Genomic DNA, 17,736 nt, shown 5'->3' on the forward strand with positions numbered 1-17,736 from the left:
TCAAATGATTTCCTCAGCACATTTGAAAAATACATATAGCATCCTTAGGTCTGTGATAGGTTTGGGTGATTATCAATATTCATTCTTTCTTTTCTTTATGAATGGTTTGATAACATAAAATTTCCGAAATATAAAATATTCATAGTTATATTAAGTCTCACCTTTTATAAGGGCTATATTGATTCCTTTTTGGTTCATAAATCAGTTCATTTTGCATATTGAACGAATTCTTACCATCACAGGTTGGAAGTGGATGACTCCACCAGTGGTTTTTTTCACACAGAAGGGGCTCTTCATGGCTTAGCCTGTATCCTGGGTCACAACTAAATGAAACAGTAGATCCGATGGAGAAATCGTGACCATAGCGACGGCCATGTACAGGTATGCCAGGGTCCAAACAAGAATAGGTGTTCACTGTTACACCTGGAAAACGAAGAGTAAGCTTGATGGGAATCAGATTTGCTGAAATTAATATATATCTTCAAACAATTGTGAATGATGATCTTTACTAATAAATTAATGTAATCACAGCTTTATGTTAAAACCAACAATTTATTTAACAAATTTGTTTTGATATTTCCTTTGACATCACCACAAAGACCAAATTCAGGTCATTTTGTTACATAAGAACTCTATGAAAATATATAGTTATCAAACATTGTATTATTATAAATGATATATGTAATCATAGCATTAACTAATGTTTCTTGAGCTCATTCTATTCCAGGGACAGTACTAACAATTTTGCAAAATTTTCTTCAGTTAGTTGTTAAAAGAATCCCATAAAATTAATTTTACCATGAACATTTCATTTGATTGTTAGGTGACTCTGACTCTGGAGCCCTTGTCAATAGCCAATATTATACCTAATATTTGTTATGTGTTTTTAAAATTTTTAATCAACTTTTAAGTTGGAAGTTTATCATTTTGATAGGATATATATATATATATATATATATATATATATATATATAGAGAGAGAGAGAGAGAGAGAGAGAGAGAGAGAGAGAGAGGCATTTTGCCATATATGAAAGTATGATCACCAATATCTTTCTAAGTAAAATTATGCAACTGCTCTTGTGAATACTTGATGGGACTTTCTTTTACCTTTTTTTAAATAAATATACTTTTATTGATTTCAGAGAGGAAGGAAGAGGGAAAGAGAGATAGAAACATCAAATGATGAGAGAATCGTTGATCGGCTGCCTCCTGCACACCCACACTGAGGACCGAGCCTGCAACAGGGTATGTTCTCTGACTGGGAATCAAACTGTGACCTCCTGGTTCATAGGTCAGTACTCAACCACTGAGCATGCTGGCCAGGATTGATGGAACTTTCAATAACCTATACTATACTATACATTAGTGTCTCCTGATGATAACCTTCCTGGAGATTTATAATCTCTAGCTGAGGCCATATCGTGACTATGCCTTTCCCTTTAATAAGACACTTTAGGTTTAAGAACCTTGGCACTGTTAATTTTGGGGCGGCATAATTCTTTGCTGTGGAGCTATACTGTCCTTATATATTTAGCAACATCCCTGGCCTGGACCTTCTAAATGCCGATAGCACTCCTGCAGTTATGACAATCAAAGATGTCTCCAGATATTGTCAAATGTCCCCTTGGATGCAAAAATGTCTCCAGTTGAGAACTGGGGTAAAAGATAAATAATTATCTTACTATTCCTAGGGAGATTTAGACAACAAATAACTACTTATTTTATATTCCCCCAAATAATAATTAGCATTTTAAAAATTATATATCATAGAAGCATAGAACAGACTGCAGAATCTCAGAGGGAAGGTGCAAGAGGGTGGGTGAGTGGGAAGTGATCTACCAAAGAACTTGTATACATATATGCATAACCCATGGACACAGACAATAGAGACAATAGGGAGGTGAAGGCCTGAGGGGGGGCGGGGTAGAAGGGATCAATGGGGGAAAAGGGGGACATATGCAATACTTTCAATAATAAAAATTTAATTTAAAAAATTATATATCATTCAAAATCCTATTCACATGAGAAAGTTTTTATTTGTATTAGTTACACAATTTTAAACTAAAGCTAAACAAAATATTTAAAAAATAAATCCAATTTTAAAGAGGTAAAGAGTACATTTTAAGTGTATTTATCAACCACATTCATTTCATTTAAATGGTGTTGTTTTTAATGAGAAACTAAAATGTGTCAGAAAAATTTATGTTCAACACAATTACTTTGACCTGATATATTCCTCTTCTAAATGTGACCATTATTCTTCTAGGCACCCAGTTCTTTGAAATACTCATTCATCATGAATCCCTCTCAGAATTGTTTTTTTTCCCCTCTTCAAAATATGTCTGAAATCCACCCTCATTGAAAAGCGTAATGCAATTTATCCTCACCCTACTCAAGGCCTTCATCACTTCAAGTCTAAAACACAAACAATAATGCCTGGCCTTTATTTCAGTATCTTTCATCTCCAATCTGTTTTATATACAATTTTGGGCATATACATCCCTAAAACCTATTATTTCATTGCTTTGTACCTTACGTTAATGGCAGCAAGTTCAAAGTCAGCACTCTTAAATTTAAAGCTCCCAAACTGAACTCAATATTCTTAATTTCCATTATTTCCCCATAGTCATTCTCCATTTCCAGTCAGGTGATTCCCTTAATTAGTTCTATGCTTTATTTCTCTGCCAGGAAGACCTTCAATTGTCCCCTTATTTTACACAATTGTCTCAATCTTTAATAGACAAGATCAGATCTCCTCTCCTTGAAGTCTTGATCTTCTAATGCTCCAGTGTATATATGACTTTCCTTTATTCAGGACTCTTACGTTGGAGTAATATCTTAAGAATTTATGGAAATGGGGGTTGATGGGGTCACACAAAATGTAAATTATGGAAAAGGCAAGATCAAGCCAATTTAATTAATCAAAAGTGATTTTAATTCTTTCAGATTACTCAGAGTAGAGCTCAGTGAATAGTATAAGGTTAATCCTTTGATTTGTCCTTGTCTTTCCAACTGATACATGAAATAAGATGATACATTTCTTTTATGTTCCCAGCTGAAATGCACACATCCAGCAGTCACAGAATACATCTAAAGAAATATTTCATAATTGATTGACAAGCAAATAAGTCAAGGCAATGCAAACGTTGCAAAATTTAGGAACTCAAAAAGGTCATGATAAACAGATAGTATAATTTTCTGACAAATAATCACTAAAGTTAGAATGTAATTGCTAGTTAAGCAGGTTTAGAGCATTTTTTAGTATTGGAAATATACATAATTTTCAAAGTTCATGTCATTATAATGAAATACATTATCGCTTTCTCATTTATTTTATTTTATAGAACTTGTTTTTACAGAAGTAAAATCTCAAAATGGGTTTTCTGCTTATTTGGTTATTTGATGTGTAGATGAAAAAGGGGTGCTATAGACAGTAACCTCACAGGCTGATCTGGTCAAAAATTCCTATCAGGGAAGGTCAGGGCGAGTAGTCACACTCCAGGCATATGACTTTTTTAATAAAAGGCTTATCTCTGCCTTAACCAAGGCCTGTGCATTGTTTTGGTCCATAGGTTAGCACACCATTGAGATAAGCATAACCAAGAGAGCACATAATCTTGTTAGCTGTCCTGTAATCCAATCCCGCCTTGCCTTCTTTTATGTTCCCAGCTGAAATGCACACATCCAGCAGTCATGTAATCTTCCTTCATGTAATCTTCCTTCCCTTCCCTCTTATCTAAATGAATAAAAGAAATTGCAAACTGCCATTCTCTGAGCATTTCAGATCTTACTTTCTGGCAACTGTCATCAGTTTTGACTCAAATAAACTTATAAAAATTCTCTACAAGTTTGGACCTTTCTTACCCTGACATATGTGATAAAAACATGTAATCATTTTAAGTCTGGGTTTCTCTACCCCCTCCCATTATAACAACTGCTATTTAAATTGTACATTCTTTTTGATGTCTAGCGTTTTCCAGAGTTGGAAAAAAGAATATCGACTCATGAACATGAAAAATATGTCTTTAGAGATGGGTCTCTGTAGCTATGGATTTGCTTTGTACCCATTTATAAATATATTGTTTTATAAAATATTCAGATCACCAAAGACTTAATTATATTTGTATTTTAAGAAATATGACATAATAAACAAAAGTATTTTTTTCCTGGGGAGGGGGAAACAGCACAAAAAAAAAAAAAAAAAATGGATTATGTTCCTAAAGTCTATTCTATGTTGTCAAAAAATCTAGTGCTTAGTTTATTAAAATATACAACTTGTAAACTATTAGTATTCTCACAGGTCAAGGAGAGCTCCAATTTTAACAAAAATCTAGTTTGCTAAATAATATAATGCTAAATTTAAATGTAGGGAAACAGAATAAGAAAATAAAAAACATGTTGGCAATACTTACTTTCATAATGAATCTTGAAGCCATTATTAGAACGGCTGTTGTCTGTTGTAAATAGAAGGTATATAAAATTACTGCTACTAAATAGAAACTGGGGCACTTGTGTGCCATTGTAAGATCCAAGCAAGGGTGATAGAAGATTTGGCCCATCATGAACTTCCAGAACATCATAATTTAGTTCAGTCTGAAATCTAAGAATAAGAGACACGTAAAATATATTTATTAGCATAATACTATATAGGAAATAATACCTTAGATTGCTATTTCAATCACTATTTACTTTTTTTTACCATTTTATAATTTGCTTTAGCTTATTAAACCCAAGTATCTCTGTTCCTAACCACTCTGCATGCTGGCTAGTTTTAGTTTTAGATATTTGGTTGTTGTTGCTCCCACCATTTTCAATTTCTTAAAATAAGATACCATTATTTTGTAAACTGCAATCAATACAGAGCTCCTTCTAACATGCTTAACACGCTAAACATGCTAATAAAATGGAATTTTTTAATTTCTTCCATGCACTTCAAGATCAGATTATATTCTAAATCTGGATCAGAAATCTTAGCTGTGGAAAAACTTCACATGGAATCATAAAAAACTGAGGATTTTATTTCCTTGCCCATAATGATCCTATAGACCAGGAAATTCTTTTCCCACTTTCACCAAGGTTTTCCTACAGATCTTACAGTATTCATTCAGCTTAACCATCTCCTCAGGAAGCCTTTCCGTGACTTCATAGTACAGGTTAGTTCCCTAGCTATATTGCCACAATGTACAGTGTCTTTTGTGACATTAATCATAGTCATGTTCACTTGTTTAATAACTGTCTCCTTTAAGAGTCTATAAACTTCATGAGGTCAGACAGTGTCAGCTTTGTCAATGCTTTGCATGTAACAGACATGCAATGAATATTTATTAGATAAGTATAAATGAATGAATCAATGTTTTTTAATGACAAAAGTATCTTTCTTTTCTCTAGGGCTGTTACTAAATTGACAAAAAGGCACTCAATAACTTGGACATTCCAGTTTTAACCATGCATTTTCATCCTTTTAAAATGTATCTTTCATTACATTTTCAGTAATGAGTTATCTCTGGTACACTTTAGGAAATAATTTTGAGTTGAAACGTCCACTAATGTTCAAATAATCACTTTTACTGTCATATCTGCCAGTCTTTTCATCATTACAGGCATAAACTATGTTATTCTTTAAAAACAAAAGCAGACAAGTAAAACTCAGAACCTGGTCAAAACAATTGAGTAGGACATTTAAAAATTAAAAACTTTACTTCATTATAAAATCTCTGATATTATTATGAATATGGCATGCAAGTAGTCAAAATTAAGTGTGTAATTTAATGCTGCTAAGAAGAACAATTGGAACACCTTTCAATATGTACCACTGTTACATTCTTTAAGCAACACAGTAAAATGAACGGATTTCATACGTTTATCATACTTTTCATTTTGCAACCTGGAATATGTTATATTTGTCTAAAATAACTTTTCCAATAATGTAATCTAGAATAGGAAGTGTACAGGAACACAAGCGTTTGTATAAGAATGCACAATCATGCAACTGTGCATTGTGAATCCATAATTGGTTGTTTTGTGGTCCTTCTATTGTAGTATGGAAATCAGAGTTTCACTTTGATAGCTAGTCAGTTGATAATAACTGAATTAAAATGCACAGAAGAGTCAGGGATTACTTTGAACTGAACCATAAAGAGACTTAATTCTTAATAGAATAGGACCAGTAACTGGTGATACAGAGAATGTTGTTCAGTTGGAGTGAGTCTTTTTATAGAAAATCATCACAAATTTGCCCTAAGGAACTATAAAAATGCATTATACTAACAAAGGGAATAGGACAGGGTTACACAATAATTTGAATTTCATTTTGTATTTTAAAATTGTTTGTGTAAATTTCTCATTGTCTTAATCTAATGTTCATTTGTTGATGACATTAAAAAATTTATTGTTTATCATAACTTATAAATCCACTAGATGATATTAAAAAATGAAGCTGGATCTAATCTTACCCAATTTTGGTTCTTTTGAAAACATTCTTGGTGTTAATTCAAACCTGTTTTGACCAAATTCTGATAGTTCTCGTGATTAAAAAAAAAAAAAATTGCTCTCTGGAAGACTGACGCTGATAGTGTGTGGTCAAGCAGTCGGAGACGGGAAAAGGAGTAGAAGAAACGGAAAAGAGGGGCTGCCACAGACTGAGAAAATTCAGGCACTGCGGGAAGGCACAGCTAAAGCTTATCTATAGTTGAAGGGTAAGACTTGTTAACTGTGTTTGACTAGGTTAGGAAGCGACAAATGCTCCAAACCACCACATATGTCCATTGGCATTACTGGCATTCTGCATTGTACTTGATACAAAATTATATTTCTGAAGATTTCATTGATTTAAGCTGTTTGAGGCAGTCTAAAGAAGCTAACCAATGGCTTATATTTGTAATGTCTTTAGGTTTTATTTCTGTAAATTAATTCTAACCAATTGCTACAACTAGACAATATTAGAAGAAATAAAATAAAAAAATATCTATGGCACCATCTTAATTATATTATCTGATATTTAAAAATGTTTTCAACAAGATTGATTTAAGTTATTCATGAGTACTAGAAAGCAAGTAACATAACTTTATGATAAATACAATTCATTATTTGGCACAACATTCTATTAAAACATATTCTCTGAATGAGCGGGACTATTAAAGAATTGGCAGTATCCTTGAAAGAGCTTGGCTGGAATTCAGAAGGAAATGAGTTTTTTCAAGAACATAATCTTATTATATACTTCAGAGATAACTTGTTTCTTAAAACAATCTTAAGGGGAAAATGAAGCACCAAGATATTATAAGGTCTTACAAAACAAGGAAGTGATAGATGATTTCATCTATCTGATTTCAAAGTGACTATTTTATGCCACTACCCCAATGGATAAAACTCTCATTTATTTTTTAACTATCTTTGATACTGAGCTACTATTAACCATGTGAAAGCTTTTTAAGATGAATATTATTTTAAGGGACTGGTTTTCTGACGAAGTACATGGGAGTACAGACAGCTCTAAAGCAAAATCGCATACCCTTAAAGGGTCTTGGGAAAGAAGAAATGGGAGATATTTAATTTTCCTTTCAAATAGCTCCAACTCAAGAATCTTACTGGCTTGTGTGTATCTGTCATATTTGACAAATTCAATCATCAGACCCTAATTCCACTGTATTAATATATTTATATGCTTATCACAAGAAACCTTACAGAGGTTTCTTTCATTTCTTCTTTAAAAAAAAAAAGAAAGAAAGGGATTTGGAAATGCAATGAACAATAATTGGGAAATATATTAATTGGGAATATATTAATAATTGGGAAATATATTAATCCTTTGGATTTCTCAATAGTGGTCCAATCACAGATCGGAAGCTTCGTTCTTTTAGTCATGATATTACAATCTTTCACCATACAGATAATTGTAATACTAATTCAAAATCAGTAATACTAATTTTCCTAAGAAATATCTCAACTAACCAATCATTAATACGCATTAATTTGATAGAGTCATTTTTCTGAAGGACTTGTTAGTGTAGGTGTATGTGTAGTGTTACTGTTGTAGACTGCAACGAGGTATTGATTTGAATATGTTATAGCACCTTTGCCTCCTGAAATCTAGTACAGAATTTACAGGCTCTTCAAAGTATAGGACAACTCAAGTCATTAATTTAAAAGTCACATGTTCATTAGTCAGTAATGTGCATATATATTTAAAGCTCAAAGGTCCATCTTACGTATCTCAATAGTGCTGATACAGCATTAAACAAATACAACACAGCTTGACAACAGGCTGAAATGTTAAAAGGGGGCCAATCACCTGAAGTATTCAAGGCATAACAACTGACTAATGCAGTAAAATTATACATTGATTTGGTAAATAAAATGGAGGAAGTCAACTATTCCTTTACATAATATCCTTTTAAGGTTAAAAAAAATTCCAGAGACCTTTCAAATGTAATTTTGATAGAGTGTCCGGGTTCAGCTTCGATCACCCACTCACAATTCAAAGAGTCTTTGTAGTATCCTGGCCATCCCGGAGAGAGAATCAGTCCGCTGGGAGCTGAGAAATGGCCACCACATGGAGCTGAGGAATGAAGTCAGAGAGTGAAAATAGAACTTTGAGAACAAGTTGCAGGAACTATTCCTAGTACTATGATTTGCACAGTGAATCTCTGCATAGACTTATTAAATGCTTCTTTATAAATTTTTTAAAGTAAATTGCATTCAGTCCTTCTACTATTGAATGATTATTTTCCTTAAAAAAGTAAATTACTTTTTAAAAATATGGCATAACTGAAATAATAATGAAAAAGGCATAGCTACCTACTTAGCATGTCAGAAAAACTAATCGTTCAAGTCCCCCAATAATATCCCATAAATACATTCTTGTGCCTCTATCATCCTTTTCATCTTCAAAGCTTAGGGAGAAAAATATGTTAGTTTGTTTCTCTCTCATTTTCTGATTTACATTTCCAAACACTGCTAATTCATGCTACACTATCTAAAACATTAATTTTCCTTTTTCCAAAGTCCCTACTACTGTTTAGGCTGTCATTGATTCATTGATCTTCTCTGACTTCCCATCTGCTAATGGCTCTCTTGCTTCAGTCCAGCTGTCAGAATGTTCTTAAAATTAAGTTTCAACACACCATTCCCCGTCCGAGACATGTATTATCATCCCTTTCCTTTTAGCATCCAGGTTATTGAATACTTATCAAGTATTCCATCTTCTGCTTTTCCCTACACTCACAATTGAAACCATAATGATAGCACTGTAATTCCAGTAACAACTTGATTAGGTCTCTTAGTGTAAACAGCTCATTTTGTAGATAAACGAAGTTCTGAGAAGAGCAACATGCCAAAAGTTCACAAGATTTGAAAGTCTCCAAAGTACTTTCAAGTCCGTTTTTACAAAATGAAACCCCAAAACCTGTCCTGTACCATTATTCCTTGTAGTATTGATAAATGAAACTACCATCCATGGGGTTGCATAAGCCAGAGAGCTATAGCAGTCATCTTTCTTATTTCCATTATCCTTCCATTTACTCCCTTATCCAATCCAGTCCAAAGCTCATATATATTACTGATTTCAGAGAGGAAGGGAGAGCGAGAGAGAGATAAAAACATCAGAGATGAGAGAGAATCATTGATCGGCTGCCTCCTACTGGGGATTGAGCCTGAAACTCGGGCATGTGCCCTGACAGGAATTGAACCATAACCTCCTGGTTCATAGGTTAATGATCAACCATTAAGCAACACTGGCCAGGCCCAAAGCTCACTCTTATTTCTGTATCTCTATAGTCCTTAGCTGCTATAATAGTTTAAATTACCATCATCTCATTCCATGGAGTAAACCTTCCGAACTGACAGTCCTAAGTGGTCTCTTCATTCACAGTAGCTATCCTCCAGACTAGAGCCGAAGTGGCTTTTTAAAAGCACAAATCTGACTATGCCCTTCAATGGTGTCTTTTTGCGTTGATCAGTAAGGCCCTGCATGATCAGCTGTTGCTTACTCTCTAGCCTAGACTCTGACCTTCTCCCCTTCCCTCTGCACCCAGCTACGTTAGTCTGCTCTGTACCTTCAGGAGGGACACACAGTAAAAAATGGAGTACAGTGGACTTGAATTGTTGAAAATTATTCAGGAAGAAAAACAATAAGTGTATATCAGCTTTTCAACACATCGGAGATCATTCCCAATGACCTCCCATGTTGTATTTTTATTTTCTTTAAATCCTTCCATTTAAACTATCCCCTGTGTTTTTATTTTTGTTGTTTACATGTTTCTTGCTGCCTTACCTTACAGAATTTATAAAAACTGATTGCTCCAGATGTTATTTTGTACTTTTTCATTCTTCAAATAATTTGGTGTAACCCAAAGAAAATAGGAAATAGTTATAAAGTGTCCTAGAAATCAAGCATTACTGAACAATGTCAATTTGAAAAAACCATTATGTAAAATTGCCAAAATTTATTATTTGTATGAGAAAAAAAATCCTTTCATATAAAACTAAACCCTCCTCCTTAGTAGAATTTAATTATTTCTTAAAAGACTTTTAAAGGAGACCATTTCTATTTACTCTTTGTTATAATGACTCACAATTATAATGTAAATTTACTCTTTGTTATAATGACTCAAAAATGAAATTATGTGCATAATAGTTATTTACATTACTGAATGTTAAATGGCAGAGTATTTTAGTGAGAGAAGGTCCTGGAAATATGGAGAGCTTCTGACAAAAATTCTTGGTAAGTCTTGGACTCCCCAAGAGGTTGTGACACCTAAGAGAGATGCTCAGTGCAGGTCAGTCAGGAAAGCCTCGCCATCACATTGATAAGCAGGTACATGGCAGGAAAATGAGCACATGGAGACGCCATGGTAGCAGCAGCAGCAGAGTATGGAGTGGACAAAATGCAGGGCAGAATAAGGAGACACCAAGTGTAAACTAAACATTCAAGAGAGAGAGAAAAAAAAAATAAAATGCCAACTATAGTTTTAATAACAACACAAATAGAAAGGCAATAACTTAGTTGCCCAAACCTTACAATTTTATCATATCCACGTACTGTTTATATTATATGAGAAGCCCGGTGCACGACATTCGTGCACTGGGGGAGGGGGTTGGAGGCCTCAGCCAAGCCTGTGCCCCTCACAGTCCAGGACCCCTTGCTCCTTACCGCCTGCCTGCTCGCTGCTCCTTAGCACTGCTGCAGAGGTGGGAGAGATTCCCGCCACTGCTGCTGCACTGGCAGCCGTGAACCCAGCTTCTTGCTGAGCAGTGCTCCCCCTGTGGGAGCACACTGACCACCAGGGGGCAGCTCATGCATTGAGCGTCTGCCCCCTGGTGGTCAATGCGCATCATAGCAAACAGTTATTCCACTGTTTGGTTGATTTGCATATTAGGCTTTCATTATATAGGATAATTGATAATTTTCTTTAGATACACTTTTATTTTAGCTTAAATGACCTCTTTGGACTTGACCTAAGCATACATACATACATACATACTAATATAGATTTTGCTTTCTCTTTTCTTTTGATGCTTATATAAATTGGGAATCAGATGTCTGAGATTATGATTGAGAGAGTCGAGTCAGTTAGAACCCACATAATAAGTCATGAAGGGGGTATCTTGACATCAATAATTTTGGAAGGGGATATTGAATCTTTTTCTCCTTAACTAGAGCTCCAAATTATCAATTCCAAAACAAATGGAAAGTTTGCCTTTATACCTTGTTATACATTTTGTTTTTCTTGTCAGGGATGTTACAATGATAACAATATTCAAAATATTATGTCTCTACCAGGAAGGAACAACTTGTTTTCATTAGTCTTAACTCAGTGTCTTAATTAAATCAACAGCTTTGAGCCAATAGCATTTATCCAACTCTTCCAACATATTTTATTGAATGTAATCCTCTTTATCTTTAAAGCAGTCCAGTGAATGTATTATGTCCTAATTATATTCAAGAACATGACCATGTAATCCAGAAGGCAAGTATTTCATTTCCATTTTTGTTGAGGGGATTGTTTTAGATCAAAGAGGGCATTGCTGGCTACAGTTCAAAGGGCATAAAAGACAAAGAACCAAATAAAAAGAAGAGAAGCAGATAGTATACATGCATCAGAGTCTCTGAGTCCCAGAGGAGAAATGACTATGAAGAAATTAATCCCTGGTAATAAGTGAACTGAACAACAAACCAATTTTACTGACATGAATAGTAATAAGAACAGAAGCAGGAGACCAGTTTGGAACCTATCACAGTAAACAAGAGTTGGTATGATGATTGCTGATGCCAGGCTGTCAGCAGTGGAGGAAGTAAGAAGTAGATGGGTTTTGAATCTATTTCAAAGATAGAGCTAAGAGAATTTTCTAATTGATTACATATGGTTGGTTGTTATAGAAAAAAAGGAGTTAGGAATTACTCCAAGAGTTTCAGCCTGAATTACTGGAAAAGGGGAGTGCTATTAATGATGATGGAGAAAGTTTGTGACAGTAGCATGTTTAGAGTGATTGGGGGTGATCAGATCAGTTTCTGACAGGATAAGTTTGAGGTGCCTAAGTGGACACTTTAAGTAGGAAGCCAAATATATGAGTCAGGGAAAAGAACTAACCTGGAGATTTAAATTTGAGAGACATCCGTACAGGGATGTTATTTAAAGTTGAAGACTGGATAAAAAGTACTAATAGAGTAAGTGGAAATAGAGAAGAAAAAATCTATGAGCTAGCTCTACAACACACACTAGCAGAGATCAAAGACATGAGGAGAAATCAGGAAGATAAAATAAATGAGCCTGAATAATATATTTAATAAAATGAAATTTAAAAAGTATACAACTGCCCTATCTGGTTTATCTCAGTGGCTAGAGCAGCCGTGGGCAAACTATGGCCCGCGGGATTCGGCCCGTTTGAAATGAATAAAACTAAAAAAAAAAAAAAAAAAAAAAAAAAGACCGTACCCTTTTATGTAATGATGTTTACTTTGAATTTATATTAGTTCACACAAACACTCCATCCATGCTTTTGTTCCGGCCCTCCGGTCCAGTTTAAGAACACATTGTGGCCCTCGAGTCAAAAAGTTTGCCCACCCCTGGGCTAGAGCATTGGCCTGTGGACTAAAGGGTCCCAGGTTTGATTCCAGTCAAGGGCACATGCCCAGGTTGCAGGCTCGATCCCCAGTGGGGGGCATGCAGAAGGCAGCTGTTCAATGATTCTCCCTCATCATTGATGTTTCTATCTCTCTCACTGTCTCCCTTCCTCTCTGAAATCAATAAAAATATATAAAAATAAATTAAAATCAATAAAATAAAATATTAAAAAGAAAATATACAACTTTTAGGCTTGTATAATTTCTTTTCCCGTGAATAATTTTATAGCTTTAAACTATAAAGAGGCATTTCATTTTAAAAAAGGTAAATGGTATACAGTTCAGATTTTATAACAAAATAATAAATACAATTTAACCCAACTCTCATTTTTGGTCAGCAAATAAATCCTTCTCATCTTTCAGTCTGTATGGGTACAGTTTAGTAGTATTAAAAATGACATTCATCAATAAACAATAAATCCTCATACCCAGGAACAGTTTTCTTCTGTGACTGAAACAGAGGTAGGAGACAATTTATGTCCAACTGTCTTGCTTTTTAAATCAAAAAGTTCTAGATGACTTAGCGCTCTCTGACACCTAGGAAGAGAACTTCTGTGTTTTGCTCTGAGTCTCCTGGGATGGTATCTCTTTCCATTTCTTTTGGGATGCATTGGTTGGTTTATTACTGGCAAATACAAAAGCAGCCATTTATAAAATAGAAATACAACTCAGAGGTTAGCTTGAAAATAAGTCAAAAACTTGATGTCTCTCTTCTTTTTGTTTTTAAGACAATGTATAATTTCTCATAATGAATAAAAGATTGCATTTACCAAGCTTCCAAGGAGGCAGAATCTTAACTGAAAACTATTAGGATGGATTAACTAATTTTTCCTGGGGGCAGAGTACAGTGGATTGGGTAGGTCTTATGTTAGCCTGAGGGTTAAGTATGGAGGAAAGTCTCTGAATACATATGAGTAAGGACATAAAACTGAGAAGAAAGAACAGTTTCATTATGATAGAATTGTGTGTACAATCATGAGAGAGAAAGATGATGATGATGATGATGATGATGATGATGATGATGATGATGATTTTTACAAGTATCAGCCACCTTGAATGGCAAAATAAGGGAAGAGATGGCTAAGAAAGATAAGTCATCTGTTTACTGCACCATATAAAACTATTCTATTCTAATTCTAAAGAAAAGACAAAGTAAAAATCTCCATTATCCACAGAGAGTGCCTGCTGCCCAATGCTGTAATCAGGAGCCAGGACCTCAGATGCTTACACTAGCAAGGCAGTAACAGAAACTCATTAGGTGAGAGCATTAACAAATTCAGGAACTATAGTTATTCAAGAAGCATTAACAAATAACAAATTATTTGTTAATGCTTCTTGAATAACTATAGTTCCTGAATCAAGTCAAACTACTCAACTGAGCAACATTGGCAGCTCAATTATTGGTAAATATTGTATTGACAAATGGTGGAAAGAAATCAGATACCAGCAGAATAGCAATGCAAACCCGAAGGCTATAGTACAGACTTACCCTGCGATTGAAATGACAATCAGGGGAGAATGCACAGTTCAGGATAGGGCGTGCCAGCTAGACTCTGGGAGCAGGAGGATCAGCCTTGAGCAGTGTTACACAAATTTACAAAAAGGGGAAACTCAAAAGACTTTCCATGAAATAACTCTCTGGAGAATGGTTCTTATGAAAGTTCAAAGTGCAACCAAATTCTTGGAACACTGGGATGTTTTCTCAAAAGGGAAAGAGTCTATGGCTTCTACTCACTCCTTTAGCCTATCACACTCCCCCAGGCTTTAGTGGCTGCTGTTGGATTTCCAAGTAAAGTGACCTTAGTAATCACTACATCAAGCCATTTCCCTTTTACAACATGCCATTTCCTGTTCATGAGGAACTAAATGGGCTAATGAGAATACTTGTCAGTTGTCAATGATATCCTTCTTATATTATTAATTATTGTTATTATTGTTAAATAGAAAAATATTTACTTATAACTATGTCTCTATAAAAAGTGAGAAATCACACCTCACACTTAGGTAGGTAGTCTGCTTCATCCTCTCACCTAATGAGTTTCTGTTACTGCCTTGCTAGTGTAAGCATCTGAGGTCCTGACTCCTGATTACAGCATTGGGCAGCAGGCGCTCTCTGTGGACTCAGACCCATCAAAACCTCTTCCTAATGGCAGTCAGCCTCACCATATCGGGGGAATAAATATTCAGAGAAATTTGAGCTCAGTGCAACTTGTTGGAATGATATGTTTGGAATATAAGGTAAACTCAGAAATGGTTAAAAGCTAGACACTCACTAGGAAAAAGTTAGGAACAGATGGGAGGATCAGAAACACCTGTAACAAGTTCATGGCAGGGTGGACTTATGGCCAATCCACAAAATAACCACAGACTCAAGCTCTCCTACAAAGGGAGTCATCAATCCGGTGAAGCAAACCAGAGCTGAGAAAAAAGGATTGAACTGTGGCTGTACTTAGGAAAGAAAGCCTCAAAATACAGATTTTAAACTAAAAATGGTAAAAAGAGACAATGAAGAAAGAAGCCCAAATAAGGATGCTAAGATCATTTGAGGTTAGATAATAAGGCAGTCTCAGCTCTTTGGATTGGCCTTTGTTCAGGCAGAATGTAGGTGGCAAAAACTAATGGGGTTCCCAAAGTCCAATAAGACGGCCTCTCTGAGTGGGTCAATATTTTACCTAAAATTTTGTCTTTTATATAGCAGTTCTGGTCACAAGGAAAATTCCAGTGACTGGAAATCTTCTGGGATTTTCCTCATTGATAAAAGGATTCCAGGATTTGAGGGTCAGGAGGGGCTCCAGTTTGCTTCACTCGGTGCAGTAAAGGAAATCTAGTTGCCCACTACTCCCTTGACAAAGATAATAAAGTGAAAGCAGCATTTTATCCATGTGTCAGGACATACAGACACTACGCACATATGCAGGTGAAAAGAGAAATAAAACTAAATGTGGTTATGTCATGCCTCTTTCCTCCCTTTTCAAAATGTCCCAGAACCTAGGCTGGTAGAAGGGACTTTGAAAAACGCAATCTGGGTGAGCCTGGCAGTGCCCTCAGAGGCTGCTGAAAGTAATGCTGTCCACATTCTGAGAAAGAAAAGGGTGTGGTAAGAAGAATTCCAAGGGAGAAGGTTGTAAAGAGAAAAATTTCACTTTCTGGATTTAGTGAGGAGTCTCACAGGTGCCCAACAGGGGGCATGGACTGTGTTGAAGAGAAAAATAGATGAGTGCAAGGGCAGCAGGGCCATGATGAGACTACTAAGCAAGAAAGGAAGAGTGTTTATGCAGCTGCTATGAGTGGGAGACTTTAGTGGAGAGAGATTTTTAGGAAATGTCCTAGGTGGTACATCACGAAAATCCCTGTGCCAGGAGATCTGGGATAACCATCTACACCATTCTTCATGGCTCTGGGATGTATCTTTGAAGGGGACACCAGGCAGAGACTCGTCCCAGATAGGGACAGTTATATTTAGGCTACAGTCCAAGCATGATAGGGGCCCTTGATTGTCACTAGCCTCAGTGAGGCTGACTGTGGAATTCAAAGTCAATGATTTCAATGCTGAGTACAGTGATTCATGTATTTTGTTTTCCATTTAGCAAAACGGAAATATCACAAGGCTTTAATAAACAGCTAATCTTTGATACTCATGAGAAAATTTGATCAACCCATCTAGAGAAAGATTAAAATTTTAACAAAGATAGGCTAAATCTATCCTTAGTTTCACATCAATGTTGAACTTCAGGTCAGTGAATAAAAACATAACCCAATTCTGTTCAACAATCTGAAATTAATCTAAGTTTAGCTGTGGGATCATAGAACTGAAACATATTACGATCTCATATTTCCCTTTGGTCTAAACAATCCTTATTAAAGGACTAGGGCAAATAAAAAGTTTCCTTTCACTTTTCTCAAAGATTTTCCACAGTTTTAAGGTTGAAGACTGGTTGACATGAGTGAATCACTAATTTGGCAATATGTCTAAATTTCTAGATAATTGAGATAGAGAGGAACTGTAGGGAGAGGGCGATATTTGAGTGGGTTGAAGCCTTGGATTTCCTTATGAAAACATTTTATACTGATCTCCCTTGCTCTATAAATTCCAATTAAAACAAATAACTTCCTACTTTTTAACTTTAACACACAGCAATCCATATACATAGGCAACTTTTTTTTTTAAATCCTCATCCAATATGTTTTTCATTGATTCAAGACAGAGAAGAAGGGAGATGGAGAGAGAAACATCAGTCAGTTGCCTCCCACATGTGCCCTGGCTGGGAATGGAACCCACACCTTTCAGTGCAGCCTACCAGACATATGCAACTTCTAATGATGCATTTGATTTTGGAATGTTTTGTGTAAAGATAATAAAATGTAAGTAGAAATTTATTTGCATTAATTAGAACAAGTAAATATGTATTTTACTTATATAACATATTCTATAAAATAATAATAAAAAAGTTTTAGCAAAAACATTAAGCATGTATTGGAGGCAGTGATAGTGCTTTAAGTGAAAAACTATAATAAATGATAAGCAAACCTTTTCTGTCAAAATATGGACTACCTGAAGAACCAAGAACAGAGGGCTCCCAGACATAGTTCTCAGTGGAAGTGGAAGTGGCTGTGAG

General features: G+C 35.2%; 1 protein-coding gene across 3 annotated transcripts in view; it reads right to left on the minus strand.

Moving 5' to 3' along the window:
- The window catches only part of CSMD3 (CUB and Sushi multiple domains 3), an 872,847-nt gene that overhangs the window by 333,943 nt on the left and 521,168 nt on the right, over positions 1-17,736 (minus strand). For all 3 annotated transcript variants that reach the window (XM_036338167.1, XM_036338166.1, XM_036338165.1), the window contains 3 exons: positions 8,419-8,557; positions 4,413-4,600; positions 235-423 (listed from right to left, as the gene is read on the minus strand). In XM_036338167.1, coding sequence (XP_036194060.1) covers positions 235-423; positions 4,413-4,600; positions 8,419-8,557 — 516 coding nt within the window. The remainder of the gene's footprint in view (positions 1-234; positions 424-4,412; positions 4,601-8,418; positions 8,558-17,736) is intronic.

The sequence above is a fragment of the Myotis myotis genome, unplaced genomic scaffold, assembly GCF_014108235.1.
Source record: "Myotis myotis isolate mMyoMyo1 unplaced genomic scaffold, mMyoMyo1.p scaffold_m19_p_16, whole genome shotgun sequence".
NCBI classification, from domain to species: domain Eukaryota; kingdom Metazoa; phylum Chordata; class Mammalia; order Chiroptera; family Vespertilionidae; genus Myotis; species Myotis myotis.